The 27,774-nt window shown below is 45.1% G+C and overlaps 1 protein-coding gene across 2 annotated transcripts in view; it reads left to right on the plus strand.

Annotated features, from left to right (window-relative positions):
• The window catches only part of SNTB2 (syntrophin beta 2), a 118,287-nt gene that overhangs the window by 52,797 nt on the left and 37,716 nt on the right, over positions 1 to 27,774 (plus strand). For both annotated transcript variants that reach the window (XM_051847240.2, XM_051847241.2), the window contains exons 2-3: positions 1,922 to 2,135; positions 20,796 to 21,006. In XM_051847240.2, coding sequence (XP_051703200.1) covers positions 1,922 to 2,135; positions 20,796 to 21,006 — 425 coding nt within the window. The remainder of the gene's footprint in view (positions 1 to 1,921; positions 2,136 to 20,795; positions 21,007 to 27,774) is intronic.

A 27,774-nucleotide genomic window follows, 5' to 3' on the forward strand; every position in this document is an offset into this window, starting at 1 on the left:
CGCCACAGAACCAGCCCTGCTCTCACTTTCTACATGTGTACCTTAGAGCCTTCAAGTGAGATCACCTAGCAGTGGTTACATCTGTTTTTGATTCCTGTGATACTAGTCTAATGATCTGTCACAGTAGACTTCTAAAGGGAGATAGGATACTGGTATAACGTGTAGTGGTTTTAGCAGAGGTAATGATGACTAATTTATCTGTATTCAACTGTTATAATTTTGATGCTATTTAAGATTTTAATAATTTTTAGTTTATCTAGTTTTTTTTTAAAGGTTTATTTATTTATTTGAAAGTCAGAGTTACAGAGAGAGAGAGAGGTCTTCCATCTGCTGGTTCACTCCCCAAGTGGCCTCAGTGGCCAGGGCTGAACCAGGCTGAAGCCAGGAGCCAGGAGCTTCATACAGGTCTCCTAAGTAGGTAGAACCATCTTCCACTGCTTTCCCAAACACATTGGCAGAGCTGGATTGGAAGTGGAGCAGCTGGGACCCAAACTGGCGCCTATATGGGATGCTGGTGCCACACGTGACAACGTTATCTGCTGTACCACAGTGCCGCCCCAGTTTATCTAGTTTTTGAAAGAAAAACACCACACCACAACTGACAGTAGTCACCAGTCATGACCAAGGTAAAAAAAAATTCTGAGTCTTAACACTGAACTTAAAAAGAAAAACACTCCTATCTAATAAAAACTATATTTTAATTTTGAACTACATTAATAGAAAATAGAGTACCTTGAACAAGCAAAATCTGCTTACACTTTCCAGATCATGCCATATGTTACATATACTTTATTGTTGCACTTATTTTCAGGATTAGCTATCTCATACTTGAGAACAGGAACTATGCCTCATTTGCCTTTTTATTCCCAATGACACTTGTTAGCTAATGAATATTGATTGAGTTGAATTGAGTTGGAGTAAAAATATTTAGGTTGGGGGCGGGACCTGTGGCATAGCAGGTAAAGCCACCGTCTGCAGTGCCAGCATCCTGTATGGGGGCCAGTTCAAGTCCCAGCTTCTCCACTTCCAATGCCAGCTCCCTGCTAATGCGCCTGGAAAGCAGCCAGATGACCCAAGTTTTTGGGCCCCTGTACTCTCATGGGGGACCCAGAGGAAACTCTTGGTTTCTGGCTCCTGACTTCAGTGGGCCTAGCCCCTGCCATTGCTGCCATTTGAGGAGTAAACCAGTAGATGAGAAATCTCTCTCTCTCTTTCTCTCTCTTTCTCTCTCTAATTCTGCCTTTCAAATAAATATATCTTTAAAAAAGAAGAAATAGGATAGTATGGAGAATAGAGATATACAGTCTATCTTCAGATATTTGAAGGGTTCTTGTGTGGAAAAGAGATTATTTTGTTCTGTACATTTTCAATAGACAGCAAATTAGTGGATCAAGGAGTTTCTAAACGTTAAGAGTCGTCCATAACTGGGCCGGCATTGTGATGCAGCAGGTTAAGCATTCCATATGGGTGCTGGTTCAACTCCTGCTATTCCACTTCCAATCCAGCTTCCTGCTAATGTGCCTGGGAAATCAGCAGAAGATGGCCCAAGTACTTGAGCCCCTACACCCACGTGGGAGACCCAGTTGGAGTTTTGGGCTCTGACGTTAGCCTGATACAGCCCTGGCCACTATGACCATTTGGGTATTGAACCAGCAGATGGAAGATCTCTCTCTCTCTCCCCCTTTTTCTGTAACTCTGCCTTTCAAATAAATAAATCTTTTATCTTTTTAACAAAAAGAGTTGTCTATAGCTAGATGACACTATCTCAGAAGGGACTAAATCTATCTTGAGGGAATTCATGGGTTTTAACTTCATTTTTTAAAAAACTTTGTTCAAGATACTGTATGCATGTGGCTATTTCAATTGCCATTTTTCATAGGAAGCAAAAATACTAACCTTCTCCTTTGATTTTTATTCATAGTCAAGTTCATCCGAGAAGTCACACCATATATCAAGAAGCCATCGTTAGTATCAGATCTGCCCTGGGAAGGTGCAGCTCCCCAGTCACCAAGCTTTAGTGGCAGCGAGGACTCTGGTTCTCCAAAACACCAAAACAGCACTAAGGACAGAAAAGTCATCCCTCTCAAAATGTGCTTTGCTGCTAGAAACCTAAGCATGCCGGATCTGGAGAACAGGTAAGCTGTACCCAACAAGAACACCATACTTACAGCCTCAGAGACTAACAGATGTGTCAGAACATTACATAGCTCTGTTAACTAAAGCATACGGAGAAAAAATCTATCTGCAATGAGAGATGAATTCTGGAGTTCTGTATTTATATTATTTAAAAATATATACGTATTATCAAGGAAAATTTTCATTAAAAAAAAAAAAGATTTATTGGGGCCAGCATTGTGGCATTGCAGGTAAAGCTGCTGTCTGCAACGCTGGCATCCCATTTGGGTGCCTGTTCAAGACCCAACTACTATACTTCAATCCAGCTCCCTGCTAATGTGCAGTGTTATTTTTGTTGTTGATTTATAAAGATTTATTTTATTTATTTTAAAGACAGAGATAGAGATCTTCCATGCTCTGATTCACTCTCCAAACAGCTGCAACAACCAGGTCTGGGCCAGGCTGAAGTCAGGAGCCAGGAACTCCATCCGGATCTCCCACATGGGTTACAGGGGCCCAGGTACTTTGACCATCTTACACTGCCTTCCCAGGTGCATTAGCAGGAGCTGGATTGGAAGTGAAGCAGCTGGGACATAAGCAGGCACTCATGGATGGCAGCTAACCACAACATACCACAGCACCGGACCCAAGTCGGCTTCTGGTGATCTGTTTCTTTTGCAAAATAAGAGGGATGGATTGGATAATTTCAGATTTCTCTGCTAGGTATCTGTTCTGTGACTTTGTTTTTATTTATTCCAGGAGGAGGTACTGACAAATCTAGTGTTAGATTAGCGACTAGGGGCTGGCATTGTTGTGCCATATCTTAAGCCACCTCCAATGCTGCATCCCTGTGAGCACAGTTTGAGTCCTGTCTGTTCCACTTCCAATCTAGCTCCCTGCTAACACATCTGGAAAGCAACACAGGATGGCCTAAGAACTTGGACCTTACCACCCACATGGTACACCCTGACACCTGGCTTTGACTTGGCTCAGCACAGCCAAGAGGGAACCAGTGGATAGAAAGTTTCGTTCTCAGGGCTGGTGCCGTGGCTCACTTGGTTAATCCTCTGCCTGCGGCGCCAGCATCAATATGGGCGCCGGGTTCTAGTCCCAGTTGCTCCTCTTGCAGTCCAGCTCTCTGCTGTGGCCCGGGAGGGCAGTGGAAGATGGCTGAAGTGCTTGGGCCCCTGCACCTACATAGGAGACCAGGAAGAAGCACCTGGCTCCTGGCTTCGGATTGGCACAGTGCGCTGGCCGTAGCAACCATTTGGGGGGTGAACCAAGGGAAGGAAGATCTTTCTGTCTCTCTCTCTCACTGTCTAACTCTGCCTGTCAAAAAAAAAAAAAAAAAAAAAAAAGCCTTAACTAACAACTGTGTGTGTATACATATATATATATATATATATATTTATTTATTTATTTATTATATACTGATATGGGGCCAGCGCTGTGGCATAGCAGGTAAAGCCCCAGCCTGCAGTGCTGGCATCCCATATGGGTGCCAATTCTAGTCCCGGCTGTTCCACTTTCAATCCAGCTCTCTGCTATGGCTTGGGAAAACAGTAGAAGACAGCCCAAGTCCTTGGGACCCTGCACCCTCCTGGAGGAGGCTCCCAGCTCCTGGCTTCGGATTGGTGCAGCTCTGGCTGTTGCGACCATTTAGGGAGTAAACCAACAGATGGAAGACCTTTCTCTGTCTCTTTCTCTCTCTCTGCCTCTGCCTCTCTGTAACTCTGCCTTTCAAATAAAATAAATAAATCTTTAAAAAATATATATACTGATATATTTGTATTGCTTTGATTGACCTTTTTAGAACTTTGAGATATTATGGAAATTACTTGGTGTTACACATAGGGTTATTCCTGAAAGGTTGTGTGTTTATGATGGATCATTTTATGTATGCATGTTGAATCATGATCTTTAATTTTTTTTAAGTTTTATTTTATTTATTTGAAAGGCAGAGTTAGAGAGGGAGAAACAGAGAGAGAGAGATCTTCATTCCACTAGTTCACAACATTTGGGGCTGGGTCAGGCCAAAGCCAGAAGCTAGGAGCTTCATCTGGGTCTCCCACACGGGTACAGGGGCCTGAGCACTTGGGCCATCCTTTGCTGCTTTCCCATGTGCATTAGCAGGGAGCTGGATCAGAAGGGGAGCAGCTGGAACTCAAGCTGGCACCCATATGGGATGCCAGACATCACAGGCTGAAGCTTTACCCATGACATGACAGTGCTGGCCCCTAAAGAAATTTTGTGTGATATTTTTCATAAAGTAAGAATTTAATTTGTGGGGCTGACGCAGTGGCACAGTAGGTTAATCCTCCACCTGTGGTGCTGGCGTCCCATATGAGCGCCAGTTCAAGACCCAGCTACTCCTCTTCCAATCCAGCTCTCTGCTATGGCCTGGGAAAGCAGTAGAAGATGGCCCAAATCCTTGGGCCTCTGCACCCATGTGGGAGACCCAGAAGAAACTCCTGGCTCCTGGCTTCGGATTGGCGCAGCTCCAGCCATTGTGGCCATTTAGGGGAGTGAACCAACAGACAGAGGACCTTTCTCTCTGTTTCTCCCTCTCACTGTCTGTAACTACCTCTCAAATAAATAAATCAATAAATAAAATATTTTTAAAAATTAAATAAAGAATTTAATTTGTAAAAGAGGTAATGGTCTCAGCCACTTAAGTCTATATTTGGAATTTTTTTCTTTGAATAGAATTTGTTTTAAATTTTTATTTAATTTGAGAAATAGAGAGAGAGAGAGAGAAAGATGGGAATGTATAATAAGGTAGTTCTCACCCTCTGGTTCACTCTCCAAACACCCACACTCACTGCATCTAAGCTGAGCTGAAGTGGAAATGGAGAGCTCATTCCAGGTCTCCCATGTGGATGGCAGAGACCCAGTTACTTGACCCTTCACTGCTGCCTCCTAGGGTCTCATTAGTATGAACCTAAACCAGGAGCTGTCAAGCTGAGAGGCTGAATCCCTTCATTATAAGTTGAAAATAGGTACCTATGGTTCTGCTGGAGGAGCTGGCTGCTAGAGAATGAAGCAAAGGAATGTAAAGTTTCTGGTTTTTTTTTTTAAGTTTTATTTATTTATTTGAAAATCAGAGTTACACAGAGAGGAGTCAGAGAGAGATATCTTCCATCTGTTCTTTCACTTCCCAACTGGCCGCAATGGCCAGAGCTGTGCAGATCCAAAGCCAGGAGCTTCTTCTGGGTTTCCCACGTGGGTACAGGGGCCCAAAGACTTGGGCCATGCCATCTTCCACCTCCAACCATAGTTGAGAGCTGGATCAGAAGTGGAGCAGCAGGGACTCGAACTGGAGCCCACATGGGATGCTGGCACTACAGGCAATGGCTTTATCTGCTACACCACGGTGCTGGCCCAGGACTGTAAAGTTTCCATGCAACGTTGGGGTATGGCAGTGGGGATAGAAGGAGCAAAGGTGATTTGACTTTGCTAGATAGCTAAAAAGTTGTGTTTTTATTACCCATTAAGAAGTCTTTTAGAGCCTGGTAATCTTGACCTTCATTAAAACCGGTGCTGTGGCGCAGCAGGTTAAAGCCCTTGCCAGACCGCTGGTATTCCATATGGATGCCAGTTCTAGTCCCGGCCGCTTCTCTTCTGATCCAGCTCTCTGCTGTGGCCTGGGATAGCAGTAGAAGATGGCCCAAGTCCTTGGGCCCCTGCGCCCACGTGGGAGACCTGGAAGAAGCTCCTGGCTTCAGATCAGTGCAGCTCTGGCCATTGCGGCCAATTGGGGAGCAAACCAGCAGATGGAAGAGCTCTCTCTGTAGCTCCATCTTTCAAATACATAAAATAAATCTTTAAAAAAAATGATATCATTAAAAAAACCCTTGGGGGCTATATTCTCTTTAGTGTATTTATATGTTGAAGACATCTGCTGATGGTCAGCTTTGAAATATGTCTTCAAGAGCCGGCGCCGTGGCTCAACAGGCTAATCCTCCACCTTGCGGCGCCGGCACACCGGGTTCTAGTCCCGGTTGGGGCGCTGGATTCTGTCCCGGTTGCCCCTCTTCCAGGCCAGCTCTCTGCTATGGCCAGGGAGTGCAGTGGAGGATGGCCCAGGTGCTTGGGCCCTGCACCCCATGGGAGACCAGGAAAAGCACCTGGATCCTGGCTCCTGCCATCGGATCAGCGCGGTGTGCCGGCTGCAGCGGCGGCCATTGGAGGGTGAACCAACGGCAAAGGAAGACCTTTCTCTCTCTGTCTCTCTCTTACTGTCCACTCTGCCTGTCAAAAATAATAAAAAATAAAAAAAATTAAAAAAAAAAGAAATATGTCTTCAAAACAAAGTAGAGAAGGCAGGTTGGAGCCATAAAAGTTTTACCATGGCTTCTTTCGCAATAGGATGATCAGCCTGCTTGGTCACAGCTTACTATACAAGGAAAGGTCTTAGAAGGTCCAGGCTTGTGCAGAAGTTCTCAGTCTATTTGCTGCAAAGTAATTTGTTTCTAATTTTTATTGAATATCAAATTTTAATAATTTTTTGTAAAGTATCAACTGGAAGTGATTCAAGGTTATTCATGATGATATTGTGTTTGCTTGCATTCCAGCATGCTTTTAGAGAAAAAGAAAAGCAGTAAAATTACAAGTAGTTGGCAGAAATTATGCATAGCTTTGGTTCAATCCAGGGAACATGAACGTGTATCCTGTGTATCTTGGCAGAAAAAAGGTACACATTTACTGATTGGCCTTCAGTTACAAGAACTAGAAGATAAGTTAGGGAGATGTTAGGGCTTTATAACTTTGATCAAGCTATGTGTTTGCCATAAGCCTCATATTTCTTCCTGTATAATACAAAATGAAGATTATTGGAAGATTGAGTGAGAAAATGATTACCGAATTGGCATAATGAATTTTTAAGATACTATTTGAGGTGCTGTTAGTATTATGAGACCTTAACTAAGTTCCTTAACCTTGCTGTCCTACTGTTTTTCTCTGTCTATAAATAGGAATAATACGGGATACTTAACTCTTTCGAAATACTTCAAGGATAAATAAGACAATATCTGCAAAACTGCTCGGAGCTCTTTGATCCTTAAATTATATGTTGGCTCGGGGCCGGCGCCATGGTGCACTGGGTTAATCCTCCGCCTGCGGTGCCAGCATCCCATGTGGGCGCCAGTTCTAGCCCCGGTTGCTCCTCTTTCAGTCCAGCTCTCTGCTGTGGCCTGGGATAGCAGTAGAAGATGGCCCAAGTGCTTGGGCCCCTGCACCCACGTGGGAGACCAGGAAAAAACCTGGCTCCTGGCTTCGGATTGGCACAGCTCCACCCGTTGCGGCCATCTGGGGAGTGAACCAATGGAAGGAAGACCTTTCTCTCTGTACCTCTCACTGTCTGTAACTCTATCTGTCAAATAAATAAATAAAAATCTTTAAAAAAAAAATACACATTGGCTCTATCAAACTAAATGTCAATTTTTTTAAATCTGTTTCCCTATGGATGATTACCCGAGCTATTTCTAGTTTTGAGCTAGTATTAATAGAGTTATTATGACTGTTTTTCTACAAGTTTTTTTTTTTTTTTTTTAAGATTTATTTAATTATTTGAAAGGCAGAGTTACAGAGAGATCTTCCATCCGCTGATTCTCTCCTCAACTGGCTGCAACAGCCTGAGCGGCACCGATCTGAAGCCAGGAGCCGGGAGCCAGGAGCTTCTTCGGGGTTTCTCACATGGGTACAGGGGCCCAAGGACTAGGGCCACCTTGTACTGTTTTCTCAGGTCATAGCAGAGAGCTGGATCTGAAGTAGAGCAGCCAAGTCTCGAACCAGCTCCCAGATGGGATGCTGGCACTGCAGGAGGCGGTTTTACCCGCTACACCACAGTGCTGGCCACTACAAGTATTTTTGAGGGCATGCGTTTTTATTTCTCCTGGATAAATGTATAGCAGCAGTAGAATTACTTGGTCAAAGAATAGATATATGTTTACTTCCTCCCAATTAGTTGTTTCCACCAACAGTGTATGAGAGTTTCCATTGCTCTACATTCTTACCGACATTGCTTCAAACTTTTCCATACTAACCATCCTGGTGTGTATGTAGTGGAATTTCTGTGTGTTTGACCCTTCATTTCTATGTAAAGATTAAACTTACTAGGCCAGAAGCTTATTTGCTATTACAGAGAAATATCCTTTTTCCTGACTCCTTTGATTTGTTTCTACTATAGAAAGCTGAAAAAAGGGCTGATCACTGGGAGAGGATGCTTACTCCCCTCCCCCACCTTGAGTTTGCCAGACCTCATAGATGCTTCAGATAATTGTGTGTGTGTGTGTGTGTGTGTGTGTGTGTGTTTTGTTTTTTTGTTTTTTTGTTTTTTTTTGACAGGCAGGCAGAGTGGACAGTGAGAGAGAGAGAGACAGAGAGAAAGGTCTTCCTTTTGCCGTTGGTTCACCCTCCAATGGCCGCCGCGGCCGGCGCACCGCGCTGATCCGATGGCAGGAGCCAGGTGCTTCTCCTGGTCTCCCATGGGGTGCAGGGCCCAAGCACTTGGGCCATCCTCCACTGCACTCCCAGGCCACAGCAGAGAGCTGGCCTGGAAGAGGGGCAACCGGGACAGAATCCGGAGCCCCGACCAGGACTAGAACCCGGTGTGCTGGCGCCACAAGGCGGAGGATTAGCCTACTGAGCCACGGCGCCAGCTGCTTCGGATAATTGTGAGCACTTCATTCTGGAAAGTGAAAACTAAATGGATGAGAAATCCAGGGGGAGAAGCTGAGCCATCCCTTAGCAGACAGTAGAGTGGACAGTGGGAAGGTTAGCCAGGACGGAGTGTTCTTAAATGCTGCGTTTCAGCAGTGTAAATCTGTGTCCTTTGTGCCGGTTCACAATGTCTTGGTCATAGTCCTACTGGCTATTTTCCATGTAAAAGGCCTTATGACATCTAACATTACATGATTATCACTGAGCAGAACGTGTAAATTATATCAAAGACTTTACTAAACAGAAGAAATAAAGTAGAATAGACTTACAGAACCCTGTATGTCTGTATTCCTACCAAAACATGGACTTGATTCATCTAATCAAAATATAATTGCATTTCTCAGGAAATTCTCAGTGGTTTGACTCAAGGCCAAAACATTGCACAGTGTAGCTGTCGCCTCTTCTTTCCCCTGGACTCAAACAATTACTGGCAGATTGCCTCCATAGTTTTTTTTTTTTTTTTTTTTTTTTTTTAGCAGAGTTTTCATTTGAATTTTTCTTTTAAAACAGCAGTAGGCTTTGGAAATTACTTTGTTCCCTTTCTTCAAAGGCATCCTAGACACACCAGTCCACTTCTGGACTTTGTTTTCTATTTCTTCTAATCCCATTTTCTATTTCACCTCCCTTTTCAAGAAACACTGCAGGCCGGCGCTGCGGCTCAATGGGCTAATCCTCCGCCTGTGGCGCCAGCACCCCAAATTCTAGTCCCGGTCGGGGCGCCAGATTCTGTCCCGGTTGCTCCTCTTCCAATCCAGCTCTCTGCTGTGGCCCAACTGCTTGGGCCCTGCACCCGGGTGGGAGACCAGGAGGAAGCGCCTGGCTCCTGGCTTCAGGTCAGCACGGTACGCCAGCCGCAGCGGCCATTAGGGGATGAACCAATGGAAAAGGAAGACCTTTCTCTGTCTCTCTCTCTCTCTCACTGTCCACTCTGCCTGTCCAAAAAAAAAAAAAAAAAAAAAAAAAATACAGTTGGGGCTATGCCCAACAAAGTAAAAAAAAAAAAAAACTGCAGATTTTTTTCTTCTTTTTTTTTTAAAGATCAGAAGTGGAGCAGCCGGGACTCAAACTGGTATCCACATGGGATGCTGGGCACTGCAGATGGCGGCTTAACCCACTGCACTACAGCACCAGCCAAGCAGAATTTTTCATTCATGAAAAATTGGTGATACTGATAATCTTTTTTTCTAGTACAGTTTGATTATTTAATCAAATTTAGTTTTATTTATTTATTTATTTTTAAGATTTATTTATTTACTTGAAAGTCAGAGTTACACAGAAAGAGAAGGAGAAGCAGAAAGAGAGAGGTCTTCCATCCACTGGTTCACTCCCCAGATGGCTGCAACAGCCGGAGCTGCGCCTATCCGAAGCCAGGAGCCAAGCACTTCTTCCAGGACTCCCACACATGGGTACGGGGCCCAAAGACTTGGGCCATCCTCTACTGCTTTCCCAGCCATAGCAGAGAGCTGGATCAGAAGTGGAGCAGCTAGGACACAAATTCGTGCCCATGTGGGATGCCGGCACTTCAGGCGGCAGCCTTACCCGCTACGCCTGTGCCAGACTTAGTTTTACTTTTTTTTTTTTTTTTTGACAGGCAGAGTTAGACAGTGAGAGAGAGAGAGTTATAGACAGAGAGAGAAAGGTCTTCCTTCCGTTGGTTCACTCCCCTATGGCTGCTATGGCCAGCGCTATGCCGATCCGAAGCCAGGAGCCGGGTGCTTCCTCCTGGTCTCCCATGTGGGTACAGGGACCCAAGCACTTGGGCCATCCTCCACTGCCCTCCTGGGCCACAGTAGAGAGCTGGACTGGAAGAGGAACAACCGGGACTAGAACCTGGTAGTTTTACTTTTTAAACAGATTTTTTTTCTTCCAGTTATTAATAAGTAGGATCTCTGATATCAGGATTTTAACAATTTAGACTTTGTCAAAGCAGGCATTTCTGAAGGATTGTCCTAGAAACTCTATGAAATGTAGAGTTTTGGGGCCGGCCCTGTGGCGCAGCGGGTTAAAGCCCTGGCCTCTGGCACCAGCACCCCATATGGGCACTGGTTCTAGTTTCAGCTGCTCCTCTTCTGATCCAGCTCTCTGCTATGGCCTGGGAAAGCAGTGGAAGATGGCCCAGGTCCTTGGGCCCCTGCACCCACGTGGGAGACCTGGAAGAAACTCCTGGCTCCTGGCTTCAGATCAGTGCAGCTCTGGCCGTTGCGGCCATCTGGGTAGCGAACCAGCGGATGGAAGACCTCTCTCTGTGTCTGTACCTCTCTCTGTAACTCTGTCTTTCAAATCAATAAAATAAATCTTTAAAAAAAAATGTAGAGTTTTTCAGGAGGTAGATGTTTTGTGCCTAGGGAAGGATGAACTGATTCCTGTCTTTAGTGCTAAGGAGGTCAGTAGGAGGGGTGAAGGAAATTTCTCATCATGGTTTGCCGCTGAACTTCCAGCATGTGATTAAAGGCTGTTATGCTGGCAAAAGTGTCAAAGCACCGGGTGGGAATGAATAGCCCCTCTAGAAATTGAATAGCCTGGTAAATAGTCTGAACTAAGGTCATCCCCACCGCTCCCACTCAGTTTTGGGAGGATGAGGGTGGGGCAGTTACTGGCCGTTGGGTGTGGAGAATGCGCAAATGGACTTCTGGGCAGCCTCTTTCCTTAGCTGCAGGCATTATTCCCACTTCCAGAGCTGCGCCAGTTCCCCAGGCTCTCAGGGACTCGCAGCAAGGATTGGCTCTGACCCGACTCTCCTACTTCACTTGCATCTGACAAACACTGTTTCCAGCTTTCAACGCTTTGTTGTAATTGCTCCTCTCTTGTTGTCCCTGAGTTTGTTGCATTATGCTTTTGAAAAATGCTTTTAAAGTTTGGTGATGACTTCTTATATTCAGCACAAAAGCACCATCCAGAAAGAAGAAATTGACAAGTTGAACTTCATTAAATTTTAAAAGTTCTGCTCTGCAAAAGCACTGTTAAACGAATGAAAAGACAAGCCAGACTGAGGGGGAAAAATCCTTGTAAAGTACATATTGGATAGAGGACTGGCATTCAAACTCTACACCAAATTCTTAAAACTCAGCAATAAGAAAACAACCCAATTAAAAATGGGTGACATGGAGGTGGGCACTTGGTTCAGTGGCTAAGACGCTGGTTGGGTTGCTAACATCTCATCTTGAAGTACTTGGGTTTTAGCCCCAGCTCCACTTAGAATGCCAGCTTCCTACTAATGTGCACCCTCGAAGGTAGCAGGTGATGTCTCAAGTACTTGGATGTCTGCCACTCATGCGGGAGATGTGGATTGAGTTCTGGGCTCCTGACTTCTGCCTAGGTCTAGCTATTGAGGACGTTTGGGGAATGAGCCAAGTGATTGTAATCTCAGTCTCCCCTCCTCTGCCTTGGTCTCTGTCTCTCTGCCTTTCAAAAATAGGCAGATAGATAGAGGCAGACATTTGGCACAGTAGTTAAGATGTCACCTGGGACACCCACATCCCATATTACAGTATGTGTTTTGAATGCTGGCTCCTTCACTCTCAATACTGCTAATGCACACCCTGGCAGGCAGCAGGTGATTGCTTAAGTACTTGGATTCTTGCCACCCACATGGGAGTTTGGAGTCGGGTTCTGGGCTCCTCTCTTCAACCTGGCTCAGCTCTGGCTGTCGCAGACATTACAAGTGAACCAATAGATGGAAGATCCTTCTTTGTCTCCTTGGTTTAGAAATAAGATGGAGGCCGGCGCCGCGGCTCACTAGGCTAATCCTCCGCCTAGCGGCGCCGGCACACTGGGGTTCTAGTCCCGGTCGGGGCGCCGGATTCTGTCCCGGTTGCCCCTCTTCCAGGCCAGCTCTCTGCTGTGGCCAGGGAGTGCAGTGGAGGATGGCCCAAGTGCTTGGGCCCTGCGCCCCATGGGAGACCAGGAGAAGCACTTGGCTCCTGGCTCCTGCCATCGGATCAGCGCGGTGCGCCGGCCGCAGCGCGCCGGCTGCGGCGGCCATTGGGGAGTGAACCAACGGCAAAGGAAGGCCTTTCTCTCTGTCTCTCTCACTGTCCACTCTGCCTGCCTGTCAAAAAAAAAAAAAAAAAAAAAAAAGAAATAAGATGGAAATAATTTAAAAATAGGTGACACTGAGGCATAGCAAGTAGAGCCGCCGCCCGCAGTGTTGGCATATCATACGGACGCCAGTTTGAGGTCCTGGCTGCTCCACTTCCAATCCAGCTCCCTGCTGGTACACCCGGGAAAGTAGTGGAGGATGGTCCAACTCCTTGGGCCCCTGCACCCACGTGGGAGACCTGGAGGAAGCTCCTGGCTCCTGGCCTTGGATTGGTTCAGCTCCAGCTTTTCCAGAGTTAACCAGCTGAAGGAAGATTCTCTCTCTCTCCTCCCTCTCTCTCTCTTCCTTTCTTCCTCTCTCTCTCTTTGCCTCTGCCTCTAACTCTACCTTTCAAATAAATAAATAAATCTTAAAAAAAATATAGGTGTCAGATCTGAACAGATACTTCACCTAAGAGGACATACAGATGACAAATGAGTAGATTAAAAGGTGCTCAATACCATGTGTCATTAAGAAACTACAAATTGGGGCCAGCACTATGGCATAGTAGGCTAAGCCTCTGCTTGCAGTGCCAGCATCCCATATGAGTGCCAGTATGTGTCGCAGCTGCTCCTCTTCTGATCCAGTTCTTTGCTTATGGCCTGATAAAGCAATGGAAGGTAGCTAAGTGCTTGGGCCACTGCACTGAAGTGCTTGGGCTCCTGGCTCCTCGCTTCAGATTGGCTCAACTCTGGCCATTATAGCCATTTGGGGAGTGAACCAGCAGCCAAAAGATCTTTCTCTTTGTCTCTCCCTCTCTCTGTCTGTAATTCTACCTCTCAAATAGATAAATAAAATCTTTAAAATTAAAGAAAAAAAGAAACTACAAATTAAAAAAAGAAATGCCAGTACTCACCTCAGTACTCACCTGTTAGAATAGTCCAAAATCCAAGATGCTGACAAGTATGTAGAACTCATTTGTTGCTGATACGAATGGAAAGTAGTATGACTACTTTGAAAGATAGTTTAGTAGTTTTCTACAAAGCTAAGTATAATCTTACCATATGACCCAGCATTTGTGCTCCTTGGTATTTACTCAAAGGAGTTAGAAACTTAGATGCACACAAAAACCTGCACATGAATTTCTTTCTTTCTTTCTTTCTTTTTTATTTGACAGGTAGAGTTATAGACAGAGAGAGACAGAGAGAAAGGTCTTCCCTTCACTGGGTCACCCCCTTAATGGCCGCCACGGCCAGTGCTGTGCCAATCTGAAGCCAGGAGCCAGGTGTTTCTTCTTGGTCTCCCATGCAAGTGCAGGGGCCCAAGCATTTGGGCCATCCTCCACTGCCCTTCCGGGCCACAGCAGAGAGCTGGACTGGAAGAGGAGCAGCTGGGACAGAATCCGGTGCCCATATGGGATGCCGGCACCGCAGGCGGAGGATTAACCAAGTGAGCCATGGCTCTGGCCCCCGAATTTCTTTACCAGTTTTTTTCATGTTTGTTAAGACTCTGAAGGAAGCAAAATTCCCTTCAGTAATTGGATAAATGAACTGTGGTGCACTGATACGATGGAATATTATCTAACGATTAAAGGAAAGGACCTATTAAAGCACTAAAAGCATAGAGGAATCTTAAATAGATATTGCTAAATAAAAAAAAAAACCAGTCTGAAAGTTATATATCATGTGATTCCAACTATACAACATTTGAGAAAGACAAAACTATGGAGACAGCAGGGAGATCAGTGATTGTGAGGGCTTAGCAGGGAGGGACAGATGACTGGATGGTGCACAGTATTGCCTTAGCGGTCGTAACAAATATACCACACTAATGCACAGTGGTAATAATGGCAGAAATTATGGAGAGAAAAATTATATGGAAAACCCCGTACTTTCTGCCAAATTTTTTTCTATGAGCCTAAAACTACTAGGAAAAAAAAAGAGTAATTAAGATTTCAGAAGTACAGGCAACAAAAGCAAATGAAATAACATCAAACTAAAAAGATGAGATGGGCATTTGTGGCCTACCATTTGGGTCACTCACATCCCATATCATAGTGCCTACTCCATGTCAGGACTACTTCATGCTTTAGATCCAGTTTCCTGCTAATGCACCTGGAAGGCAATGGGTGAGAGCCCAAGTAGTTGGATTCCTGCCACCCACATGGAAGATCCAGGTGGAGTTCCTGGGTCTTGGCATCAGCTTGGCACAGCCCTGGCTGTTGGGGGCATTTGTGTAGTGAATCAGTGCATCGAAGATACCTTTTTTTTTTTTTTTGTCTCTTCCTCTTTATCACTCTGCATTTCAAATAAATAAATAAATCATAAAAAAAAAGCTTCTGCACAGCAAACATCAGAACGAAGTGACAACCTACAGAATGGGGTAAAATATTTGCAAACCATATTTCTGATAAGTGCTAAAGTCCACAATATATAAAACTGAAACAACTTGATAGCAAAAAATCAAGTAATGTGATTTAAAGATGAACAAAAGACTGAAACTGACATTATATGAAAGAATGCTCACTAATACTGATCATAGGGAAATGGAATTCAAAACCACAATGAGGTATTACCTCCCTCCAGCTGTAATGGCTGTGATAGGATAGAAGATAGCATGTGCTGGTGAGGATATGGAGAAAATAAAATGTACACATTGTTGGTAGAAATGTAAATTTGTTCAGTCATTATGGAAAAATAAATTTTTTCTTAACTCCAATTTTAATTTGAATTTTTAATCCAAAGTTAAAAATGGAGCTATCACATACCCAGCAGTCTCATTCCTGATATTTACACAAGGAAATGAAATTGGTGTGTTGAAGATATCTGCACTCCCATGTTTATTGCAGCAATATTCACAATAGCCAGTATAGGAAATCAATCTCAAGTGTCCAATCAATCTCAAGTGAATGGATAAAGAAAATGTTATATAACCTCAACAGACAGTTCTCAAAAGAAGAAATGCAAATGGCTAACAAATATATGAAAAAATACTCAGCATCACTAGCTGTCAAGGAAGTGCAAGTCACAATCACAATGAGGTAGCTCCTTACCCTTGTCAGAATGGCTGAAATTCGAAAGACAGTAACAGATGCTGGCAAGGATGTAGAGAAAGGGGAACCCTTATGCACTGTTGGTGGGAATGTAAATTAGTCCATCTACATGGCAAACAGTGTGGAGATTTCTTAAAAACTAGAAATAAACTTTCTATAAGATCCAGCAGTCCCACTTCTGAGTATGTACCCAAAAGACAAGAACACATATCAAAGAGATACCTGCACCACCATGTTTATGGCAGCACTCTTCACAATTGCCAAAATATGGAATCAATCAAGATATCTATTATCAAATGAATGGATAAGGCCGGCGCCGTGGCTCACTAGGCTAATCCTCCGCCTAGCGGCGCCGGCACACCGGGTTCTAGCCCCGGTTGGGGTGCCGGATTCTGTCCCGGTTGCCCCTCTTCCAGGCCAGCTCTCTGCTGTGGCCAGGGAGTGCAGTGGAGGATGGCCCAGGTGCTTGGGCCCTGCACCCCATGGGAGACCAGGAAAAGCACCTGGTTCCTGGCTCCTGCCATCGGATCAGCGCGGTGCGCTGGCCACAGCGCGCCGGCCGCGGTGGCCATTGGAGGGTGAACCAACGGCAAAGGAAGACCTTTCTCTCTGTCTCTCTCTCACTGTCCACTCTGCCTGTCCAAAAAAATAAAAAAATAAAATAAAATAAACAACTTACTTGTTTAAAAAAAAAATGAATGGATAAAGAAAATGTGGCATATATACACAATGGACTATTATTCATCTATTAAAAAGAATGAAATTCGGGGCTGGTGTTGTGGCACAGTGGGTAAAGCCCACCGCCTACAGTGCTGGCATCCTATATGGGCACTGATTTGAGACTGGCTGCTCCACTTCTGATCCAGCTCCCTGCTATGGCCTGGAAAAGCAGCAGAAGATGGCCCGAGTCCTTGGGCCCCTTGGTCTCCCTGTGGGAGACCTGGAAGAAGATCCTGGCTCCTAGATTTGGATTGGTGCAGTTCCGGCTGTTGAAGCCAACTGGGGAGTGAACCAGTGGATGGAGGGCCTTTCTCTGTCTGCCTCTCCTTTTCTCTCTGTGTAACTCTGACTTTCAAATAAATAAATAAACAAATCTTTAAAAAAAAAAAAAAAGAATGGAATTCTACCATGTTCAGAAAAATGGATGCAACTGGAAGACATCATGTTGAATGAAATAATCTGGACACAGAAAGACAAATACTGCATGTTTTTCCTTATAAATAGGAACTAAAATTTAAAAAAAAAAATCCGCAAACAAAAAAGAGAAATGCCTGTAGATATCAGTATTGTTGCAAATGCAGTTTTGTCAAGTTATGTTTTATATATTTGTCAAAATGATAGTTAAGAATGTTATACTACTGGGGCCGGTGCCGTGGCTCATTTGGTTAATCCTCTGCCTCGGCGCTGGCATCCCATATGGGCGCCGGGTTCTAGTTCCGGTTGCTCCTCTTCCAGTCCAGCTCTCTCTCTGCTGTGGCCTGAGAGGGTAGTGGAGGATGGCCCAAGTGCTTGGGCCCCTGCACCCGCATGGGAGGCCGGGAAAGAACACCTGGCTCCTGGCTTCAGATCGGCGCAGAGCTGGCCGTAGTGGCCATTTGGGGAGTGAACCAACGGCAGGAAGACCTTTCTCCCTGTCTCTCTCTCTCTCACTGTCTGTAACTCTACCTGTCAAAAAAAAAAAAAAAAAAAAAAAAGGCCGGCGCCGTGGCTCACTAGGCTAATCCTCCGCCTAGCGGCGCCGGCACACTGGATTCTAGTCCCGGTTGGGGCGCCGGATTCTGTCCCGGTTGCCCCTCTTCCAGGCCAGCTCTCTGCTGTGGCCAGGGAGTGCAGTGGAGGATGGCCCAGGTGCTTGGGCCCTGCACCCCATGGGAGACCAGGAAAAGCACCTGGCTCCTGGCTCCTGCCATCGGATCAGCGCGGTGCGCCGGCCGCGGCGGCCATTGGAGGGTGAACCAACGGCAAAGGAAGACCTTTCTCTCTGTCTCTCTCTCTCACTGTCCACTCTGCCTGTCAAATAAATAAATAAATAAATAAATAAATAAAAATTAAAAAAAGAATGTTATACTACTATAGTTTTATGATTGATGATTACTTTGAGATTTGCTCCATATAGGTGAGAGAGTCATTTTTCCATTTGACTGTTGTTTACGGCCCTTACCCACATTCCCACTAAAGTCGAGTCTTTGTCACTTGTTGAACTTGTTATCTACTGTAGCATGAATTCCTTGACTGCATTGTTACCTCAAAAGTGAAGGGGAGAGCCAGCGCCATGGCGAAGTAGTTAATCCTCCGCCTGCGGCACCAGCATCCCATATGGACACCAGTTCTAGTCCTGGCTACTCCTCTTGTGATCCAGCTCTCTGCTATGGCCTGGGAAAGCAGTAGAAGGTGGCCCAAGTGCTTGGGCCCCTGCACCCACATGGGGGACCAGGAGGAAGCACCTGGCTTCTGGCTTCGGATTGGCGCAGCTCTAGCCTTTGCAGCCATCTGAGGAGTGAACCAGTGGATGGAAGATCTCTCTTTCTCTCTCTTTTTCTCTGCCTCTCCTCTCTGTGTGTAACTATGACTTTCAAGTAAAATAAATAAATCTTTTTTTTTTTTTTTGACAGGCAGAGTGGACAGTGAGAGAGAGAGACAGAGAGAAAGGTCTTCCTTTTGCTGTTGGTTCACCCTCCAATGGCCGCCGCGGCCGGCGTGCTGCGGCCAGCGCACTGCGGTGATCCAATGGCAGGAGCCAGGTACTTATCCTGGTCTCCCATGGGGTGTAGGGTCCAAGTACTTGGGCCATCCTCCACTGTACTCCCTGGCCACAGCAGAGAGCTGGCCTGGAAGAGGGGCAACCGGGACAGAATCCGGCGCCCAGACCAGGACTAGAACCCGGTGTGCCGGCGCCGCAAGGCAGAGGATTAGCCTAGTGAGCTGTGGCGCCGGCCAAAATAAATAAATCTTTTAAAAAAAAAAAAACAATCTCACAGAAGTAAAGCGTAAGATAATGATTACCAGAGGCTGTGGAATAGAGAGGGCAAAGAGAAGGGGAGAAGTTGGCCAACCAGTACTAAATTCCAAATTAGATATGAGGAATAAGTTCTGATTTTTCTTTCTTTTTTTAAGATTTTATTTATTTATTGAGCAATAGAGTTACAGACAAAGAGAAGGGAGACAGAGAGAAAGGTAGTTCATCTGCTGGTTCACTCTCCAAATGGCCACAACAGCCAGGGTTGGGCCAGGCTGAAGCCAGGAGCTTTTTCCGGGTCTCCCACACAGGTGCAGGGGCCCAAGCACTTGGGCCATCTTCTGCTACTACTTTCCCAGGCCGTAGCAGAGAGCTGGATCAGAAATGGAGCAGCCGGGTCTTGAACCGGCGCCCATATGGGCTGCAGGCACTCCAGACCAGGGCATTAACCTGGTGTGCTACAGCGCCAGCCCCAAAATAGATAATTCTTTTAAAAAATATTTATTTGAGAGGGAGAGTTACAGAGACAGGAAGAGACAGAAAGGTATTCCATCTGTTGGTTCACTCCCAAATGGCCATAACGGCTGGAACTGGACCAATCCAAAGCCAGGAGCCTGGAGCCAGGAGCTTTTTTTTTTTGGGTGTCCCACATGGATGCAGGGGCCCAAGCACTTGGACCATCTTTTACTGCTTTCCCTGGACATAGCAGAGAACTCAATTGTACTGGCACCCATATGGGATGTTAGCACTGCAGGTGGCAACTTTACCCACTGCGCCACAGCGCCAGCCCCAATAGATAATTCTTGAAAGTTACTTTTGAAATAAAGGTTGTTCTCAGTTGAGTAATAAGAGAACAGTCATAGTGTTGAAGATCTCTTAACTACTTTTCTTCCATTAGTCCATGGGTGATTTAATCATACTGTATTACCCATATATTAAAACACAGATTTTCAGAAAAAACTAGTGTTCCTGGGGCTGGCATTCTAGCCTAACAGCTTAGGCTGCTGCCTGTAACGCTGGCATCCCATGTGGGTGCTGATTTGAGACCTGGCTGCTCCACTTCTGCTCTAGCTCCCTGCTAATGCACCTGGGAAAACAGCAGAAGATGGCCCAAGTGCTTGGGACCCTGCACTCATGTGGGAGATCCTGATCTGGCTCCTGACTTCAGCCTCACCCAGCCTTGGTCGTTGTGGCTATTTGGGAAGTGAATCAGTGGATGGAAGATAGCTCTCTATCGCTGTCCTTTCTCTCTGAAACTCTTTCAAATAAATGAAATAGATAAATCTTTAAAAGGAGTATTCTTCTGCTAATTTCCCTTTTCTTTATTTCACATAATATAAATTTCTATTCACTATATGGACAGTAGTTTTTTGTGTGTTTTTTTTTTTTAACCTGTAAGACCTTATGCCATAATTTCCTAAGTACTTAAAAAATCATGTTCAGCTTTATTTCATGTAATGTATTCCTGATCCATCAGATCATGTGTTCTGGAGAATTTTTTTTTTTTTTAAAGATTTACTTACTTGAAAGTCAGAGTTACTGAGAGGCAGAGGCAGAGAGAAAGAGAGGTCTTCATCCGCTGGTTCGCTCCCCAGATGGCTACAACAGCTGGAGCTGTGCCAAATCTGAAGCCAAGGAGCCAGGAGCTTCTTCCTGGTCCCCCATGTGGGTGCAGGGGCCCAAGGACTTGGGCCATCTTCTATGGCTATCCCAGGCCATAGCAGAGAGCTAAATCATAAGTGGAGCAGCCAGGACTCAAACTAGCACCCAAATGAGATGCCAGCACTGCAGGCAGTGGGTTTACCCAGTATGCCACTGTGCCGACCCCCTGGAGAGTGTTCTTTATTCAATAAAGTTTTAACTTAGTATTAAAAAAGCCCTGGGAGATTTGATGACTTCTCACCTAGCTCACTTTTTTTTCTTTTTCCACACAGATTGATAGAGCTACATTCTCCTGATAGCAGGAACACGTTGATCCTACGCTGCAAAGACACAGCCACAGCACACTCCTGGTTCGTAGCTATCCACACCAACATAATGGCTCTCCTCCCACAGGTGTTGGCTGAACTCAATACCATGCTTGGTGCAACCAGTACAGCAGGAGGCAGCAAGGAGGTCAAGCACATTGCCTGGCTGGCAGAGCAGGTAGGCTGGGAGGCAGAGCAGGGTCTCTCTCACGTGGTTCCCATTCAGAGCCAACATGGTTCCCCATGTCATATGTCTGAAATATTTATCATGGATGTGTAATTTACAGCTCTTTTGTCTGTCTTGTTTCTCCTCCCTTTTTTCCCCCTACCTTTTAACTGTTTGTTGCTGGTGATCACCTCTACAGGAAGAACTGTCATGGTATAGCGATTCTTATTACCACTGCTGTCCTTAGTGGCAGAGGGTAGGTAATTTCCATGATTGTAGACCAAGGTCAGCAAATGTTTTCTATAAAGGGCTAGATAGCATCACAGCTACTTGCCTGTGCCATTGTATCAAGAAAGCAATCAGATAATGTGGAAATGCTTGGATGTGGCTGTGTTTCAGTAAAGCAGCCAGGAGCTTCTTCCAGGTCTCCCACACAGGTGCAGGGGCCCATGGCAGAGAGCTGGATTGGAAATGGTGCAGCCAGGTCACGAACTGGCGCCTCTGGTACTGCAGACAGAGGCTTAACCTACTGTTCCGTAGTGCCTGCCCTGTCAATTATTATTTTGTCTATTATTCCACCATGAATTATCCCCAAGACTCAATGGCTTAAAATAACAGACTCCCTTGGAGCTGGCATTGTGACATAGAGGGTAAAACTGCCACTTGTAGTGCCAGCATCCCATATTGGCGCTGGCTCGAGTTCAGGCTGCTCCACTTCAGATGCAGCTCCCTGCTAATGCACCTGGGAAAGCAGCAGAGGATCGCCCAATTGCCTGGGCCCCTGTACCCACATGAGAGACGCAGAAGAAACTCCTAACTCCTGGCTTCAGCCTGACCCAGCCCTGGTCATTGCTGCCATTTGGGGAGTGAATAACAAATAGCCACTTATAGTTTCTGTGGATCAGGAATCTAATAACAGCGTGGTTTGGTGTTGTAGCCCAGGACCTCTCATCCTAGCTTGAAGTCAGTGGCCACGTGACCACGCAGCGTGGCAGTCAGCCAAGGACTTCCACTTGGAAGGTAATTCACGCTTGTGGTTGTTAGAGGAGGCCTCGGTTCCTTGACATGCAGGCCTTACCACAGCCCTGCCTGAGTGTTCTCATGACGTAACTGTGGGGAGCAACTCGGACTAGACTAAGTTACTGGAATTAAGACTTATTCTATGCATCTGCTCTCCCACAATATGGCGCTGGGAGAGGAGGAAACAGCTTCTACACAGCTGCCTCCAGTTCAACCAATAAACTGTAGGACCTGCTCCTGATTGGAGGAGAGCAGCATACTCGGCGTGTGGGTAGCAGAGTTGGGATTGGTGGAAGAGGACTATAAAGGAGGAGAGAGACAACATGCACCAGGAACACCTGAGGAACATCTGAGCAGCCCCCGAGAGAGCCGGCCGGCGGTGTGCCGCTCCCCCGCGGAAGTAGGGAAAGTGGCAGGGGGAACCGCCCTTCCACGGAGGTGGAAGGGACGGTAGCCAACCCGGGAAGAACCAGCAGCAAACCCGGGAAGGGCCGAGCAGACAAAAGAACAGCGCAGGGTCCTGTGTCGTTCCTCCACGAAGAGGGGGAGCGACAGTAACCACCGGTTTCCATCAGAGTGATCTGAGAACGAGAACACGATGGAAGCCACAGTACCTTATATGACCCAGTCTCAGAAGTCACGCACTGTTGCTTCTGTTTTCTTCTCATCAGAAGTAACTTGCTTACCTTCAGCCTAAACCCAAGGGAAAGTAGCAAAGAATTTATTGGCTTATTTTTAAGCTACTGCAAAGAGTATATGCATTTGCAATTTTCATAAATATTGCCAAATAACCTTCTGTTGAGGTGGTGCTAATTTAATTTAGATTCTCAACAGCAATGTTTGCTAGACTTTTAAAGTGAAGTTAATAGGATTTGTGTTAGAAAGGAGAAAAATAAAGCTGACAGTTCATTGCAGTGTGTCTTTTGTGGGCCACATTTAAGTGTGTGTTTCCCCACTCAGTTGGGAGCTCTTGGAAGACAGGAACTGATTTTTTCCAAATCCTATTCCTCCAAAGAACTTAGCCTAGTAACTTATGTAAAGTAATTCTGTTTTCTCTGTCTGCATACATATATATAAAAAGCAAGCAAACAAGGCACTAATTATAAAATATTATCTAAGGGAGTTGGCATTGTGGTGCTGCCTGCAAAGCCTGCATCCCAAATGGGTGGTGGTTCAAGTCCCGGGTACTCCACTTCTGATCTAGCTCCCTGCTGATTTGCCTGGGAAACAGCAAAAGATGGCCCGAGTCCTTAGGCCCCTGCACCCACAGAGGAGACCCAGATGAAGCTCCCGGCTCCGGGCTGTCCTTGTCCTGGCCCTTGTGGCCACCTGGGGAGTGAACCAGCAGATAGAAGATCTCTCTTTGTCTCTCCCTCTCTCTCTAACTCTGGCTTTCAAATAAATAAATTTAATATATATGTTTATATATTAAAATCTAATATAAATTCAGGATTGGAAAACACTACTAAGTGGAGAAGTTCCAACTGCCTTAAAAATAGTATGACCAAGCTGATTCAAAGAACTGTTTCTAAAATGCTCTTTTTATATTTTGAAGTAGTTGCTTGGGTTACCCAAATCACATATTACTCTCGGAAATAAGGTATTCAAAACAAGACTGGATACCTTTTCTCATAGTTGTTATAATGAATTATGTATCTAATAAGTGTTGAACTACGTAAATGTTAAAGCCTTTTCTTCCTTTAAGATTGATTAACTGTGAATATGAAAATAATGATCACAAAAAATTTGAATCATTTCTGATTCAGATAAATATTTATTTTGGCAAAGGGTATATTTCTTGAAAAGTTGGCATATATAAGGAGCTATTTTAGTTGCAGTACACTAAGAAAAGAATCATTTAGGGCAGATAAATTTAGGAAGGATCATTTGTTTAATATTAAATTATTTCTTCTTAATTTATCATTCTTGTTATTTCACATTATCTTAAATCGAGTTTATTCAAAACAGGGGGCCAGTGCCGTGGCTCACTTGGCTAATCCTCTGCCTGTGGCACTGGCACCCCGGGTTCTAGTCCCGGTCGGGGTGCCAGATTCTGTCCCAGTTGCTCCTCTTCCAGTCCGGCTCTCTGCTGTGGCCCAGGAAGGCAGTGGAGGATGACCCAAGTGCTTGGGCCCTGTACCCACATGGGAGACCAGGAGGAAGCACCTGGCTCCTGGCTTCGGATTGGCGCAGCGTGCTGGCTGCAACGTGCCAGCCGTAGCGGCCACTTTGGGGGTGAACCAACGGAAAAAGGAAGACCTTTCTCTGTCTCTCTCTCTCTCTCACTCACTCTCTCACTAACTCTGCCTGTCAAAAAAAAAAAAAAAAAGAAAGAAAAGAAAAAGAAAAAAAACAGGGAATACCTGAACTATAGCTACTTAGTAACAATAGATAATCTGTTCTGTATATAGGGACTCTGTCTCTTTACGGATGTTTGTGTTTGTATATATTCTAACCTTTTTTTTTCTAAGATTTATTTATTTATTTATTTGAAAGAGTTACACAGAGAGAAGAAAGGCAGAGAGAGAGAGAGAGAGAGAGAGAGGTCTTCCATCCGCTGGTTCACTCCCCGACTGTCGGCAACGGCCAGAGCTGTGCCGATCCGCAGGCAGGAGCCAGGAGCTTCTTGTGGGTCTCCCATGTTGGGAGCAGATTGGGCCATCTTCTACTGCTCTCCCAGGTCACAGCAGAAAGCTGGATCACAAGTGGAGCAGTCAGGACTCGAACTGGCGCCCATGTGGGATGCAGGCGACAGCTTTACCCGCTGTGCCACAGCACCAGCCCCATCCCATATTGGTTATATTCCTTATTAAAAATTTTTACACATTGGCATATTGCAATTATATGTATTTATGGATACAATGCAATGTTTCCACCTATGTTTACATTGTGAAATGATCAAATCATACTGATTAGCTTATCTGTACCTCATTTCTTTGTGGTAAAAGCATTTGAAATCCTCTTTTACCCATTTTGAAATATACAATGTATTATTTTTCTTTTTTCTATTTTATTATTTTTTGAAATACTTATTTTTTTAATTTATTTGAAGGACAGAGTGGGGGAGGGCGTGGTTTCTATCTGCTGCTTCACTTCCCAGATCACCACCACAGCCAGAACTGGGCCAGGCTGAAGCCAGGAACCAGGAGCTTCATCCCAGTTTCCCAAGTGAATGCAGGGCCCAAGGACTTGGGCCATCTTCTGTTGCTTTCCCAGGCACCTTAGCAGGCAACCAGATTGCAAGTGGAGCAGCCAGGACATAAACCAATATCCATAATTGGATGCTGGTGTTGCAGGCAGCAATTTAACCTGCTATGCCACAATGCAACCCCTATTTTTTCTCTTTTTTAAAATTTTATTTTATTTATTTGAAATGCAGAGTTAAGACAGAGAGAAAGAATGTACAACGTAGTGTTAGTAACTACTACAGTTATCATGCTATCCAGTGGATCACCATATCTTATTGCTTCTGTGTAACTAAAACTTTGTACCCTTTAACTAATAGCTGTCCTTCCTTATCTATCTCTCCACCCCTCAGCCTCTGGCAACTGTTCTTCTACTCCCTACTTCACATATAAATAAAACCATTCAGTATTTATCTACATCTAGCTTATTTCACTTAGCATACAGTCCTGTAGACTCATCTGTGTTGTTGCAAGTTACAGAACTCCCTGTATTTTAAAACCAATTGTGTGGGGGTGTGTGTATCTAATTTTATTCCATTCATTCATTGATGAGTGCTTTGTTCCCACATCCTGACTCTTGTGAATAGGCTGTGTTGAATTTGGGAGTTTTGGACATCTCCAACCTACTAATTTCTGTTACTTGGGAATTTAGAAGTGGGATTGCTGGATCTATTTAGCTGTTGGAGCAGCCTCTAGACTGTTCCTCACAATGGCTGTACTACTTTACATTCCCACCAATGGTGTGCAAGTGCCCCCCCCTTTAAATTAATTAATTTATTTGAAAGGCAGCATTTCAGAGAGGCAGAGATAAAGAGAGAGGTCTTCCATCCTCTGGTTCACTCCCCAAATGGCCACAACGACCAGAGCTGGGCCGATGCAAAGCCAGGAGCCAGGAGCTTCTTCCAGATCTCTCATACGGGTGCAGGAGCCCAGGAATTTGGGCCATCTTTGACTGCTTTCCCAGGCCATAGCAGAGAGCTGGGTCGGAAGACAAACAGATGAGACTCAAACCGGCACCCATATAGGATGTCAGCATTGCAGGCAGTGGCTTTACCTGCTATGCTGAAGCGCCGGCCTCAAGGGTCCCATTTTCTCTACATTCTTGTCCACACTTGTTAGTGTTCATCATTTTTATAATAATCATTCTAGTAAGTGTGAGCTGTTGACTCATTATGGTTTTAACTTAACATTTCCTTGATGGAATTGTTGAGCATTTCTTTCATCTATCTCATGGCCATGGCATTTTCTTTTTTTCTTAAGATGTTTTTATTTTATTTGTAAGAGAGAGTAACAGAGATCTTCCATCTTCCATCTGATTCACTCCCCAAATGGCAGCAATGGCTGGGGCTGGTCCAGCCTGAAGCCAGGAGCCTGGATCTCCATCTGGGTCTCCCATGTGGGTGGCAGAGACCCAAGTATTTGGGCCATCTTCTGCTGTTTTCCAGGAGCATGAGCAGGAAGCTGGATCGGAAGTGGAGCAGTTGGCGCTCAAACCAGCGCTCTGATGTGGGATGCTGACATGGCAGTGGCAGCTTAGGTTGCTGCACCACAGCACCTGCTTCTGTGCATCTTTTAGGAAATGTCCTTGTAGGTCCTTTGCTCGTATTTCAGTAGTTGTTTATCTTCTTGTTATTCAGTAATTTGAGTTCCTTGTATATTTTGGGTGTTAGCCTTTTATCCAATGTATAACTTAGAAATAATTTCTCTTAGTCTCTGAGTTGTCTCTTTACTCTTCTAATTGCTTGCTTTTTAATTTAATAGAATCCCATTTGTCTGTTTTTGCTTTCATTGTGTTTTCTTTTGAAGTCTGGTTATATTCTTCTGTTTGTTTGTTTGAAAGGGAGAATTACAGAGACAGAGAGAAAGGGATCTTCCATCTGCTGGTACTCCCCAGATGATTGCAATGCCGGGGTTGGGCCTGGGAAAACACAGGAGCCAGGAATTTCATCTGGGTTTCCCACATGGGTGCAGGAGCCCACACACCTGGGCCATCCTCTAATGCTTTTTCAGGCCATTAGCAAGGAGCTAAATGGAAAATGGAGCAGCCAGGACTCCAGTGACCATATGAGATTCTGGCATTGTGGGCTGTGGCTTAACCTGCTACACCACAATGGTGGCCCCTCTGGTTATATTCATTTTCTCTTTAAAATTTATTTTTTTTTAATTTTATTTGAAAGAGTTATAGAGAGAAGGAGAGACAGAGAGACATTCCATTCACTGATTCACTCCTCAAAAGCTATAGCAGCAGGGACTGTGCCAGCTTGAAGCCAAGAACTGAGAACTTCTACCAGGTCTTTCATCAGGGTGCAAGGGCTCAAGCACTTGGGCCATTCTCCACTGCTTTCCCAGACATCTTAGAAGGGAACTGGATCAGAAGTGGAGCAGCTGAGACACAAACTGGCAGCCATATGGGATGCTGGCATCATCACAGGTGGTGGTCTACCCAACTACTGGCCCCTCTGGTTGTATATTCTTAAAGGAAATTTTCTTTGAGTTCACCAAATGGAGCAACTATTACCTATAAAATCAGTTTTTCTAAAGCATTTTGGTGTTGATGAGAAAAACCAAACTAGCC

This window comes from Oryctolagus cuniculus, chromosome 18, assembly GCF_964237555.1.
Source record: "Oryctolagus cuniculus chromosome 18, mOryCun1.1, whole genome shotgun sequence".
NCBI lineage: Eukaryota > Metazoa > Chordata > Mammalia > Lagomorpha > Leporidae > Oryctolagus > Oryctolagus cuniculus.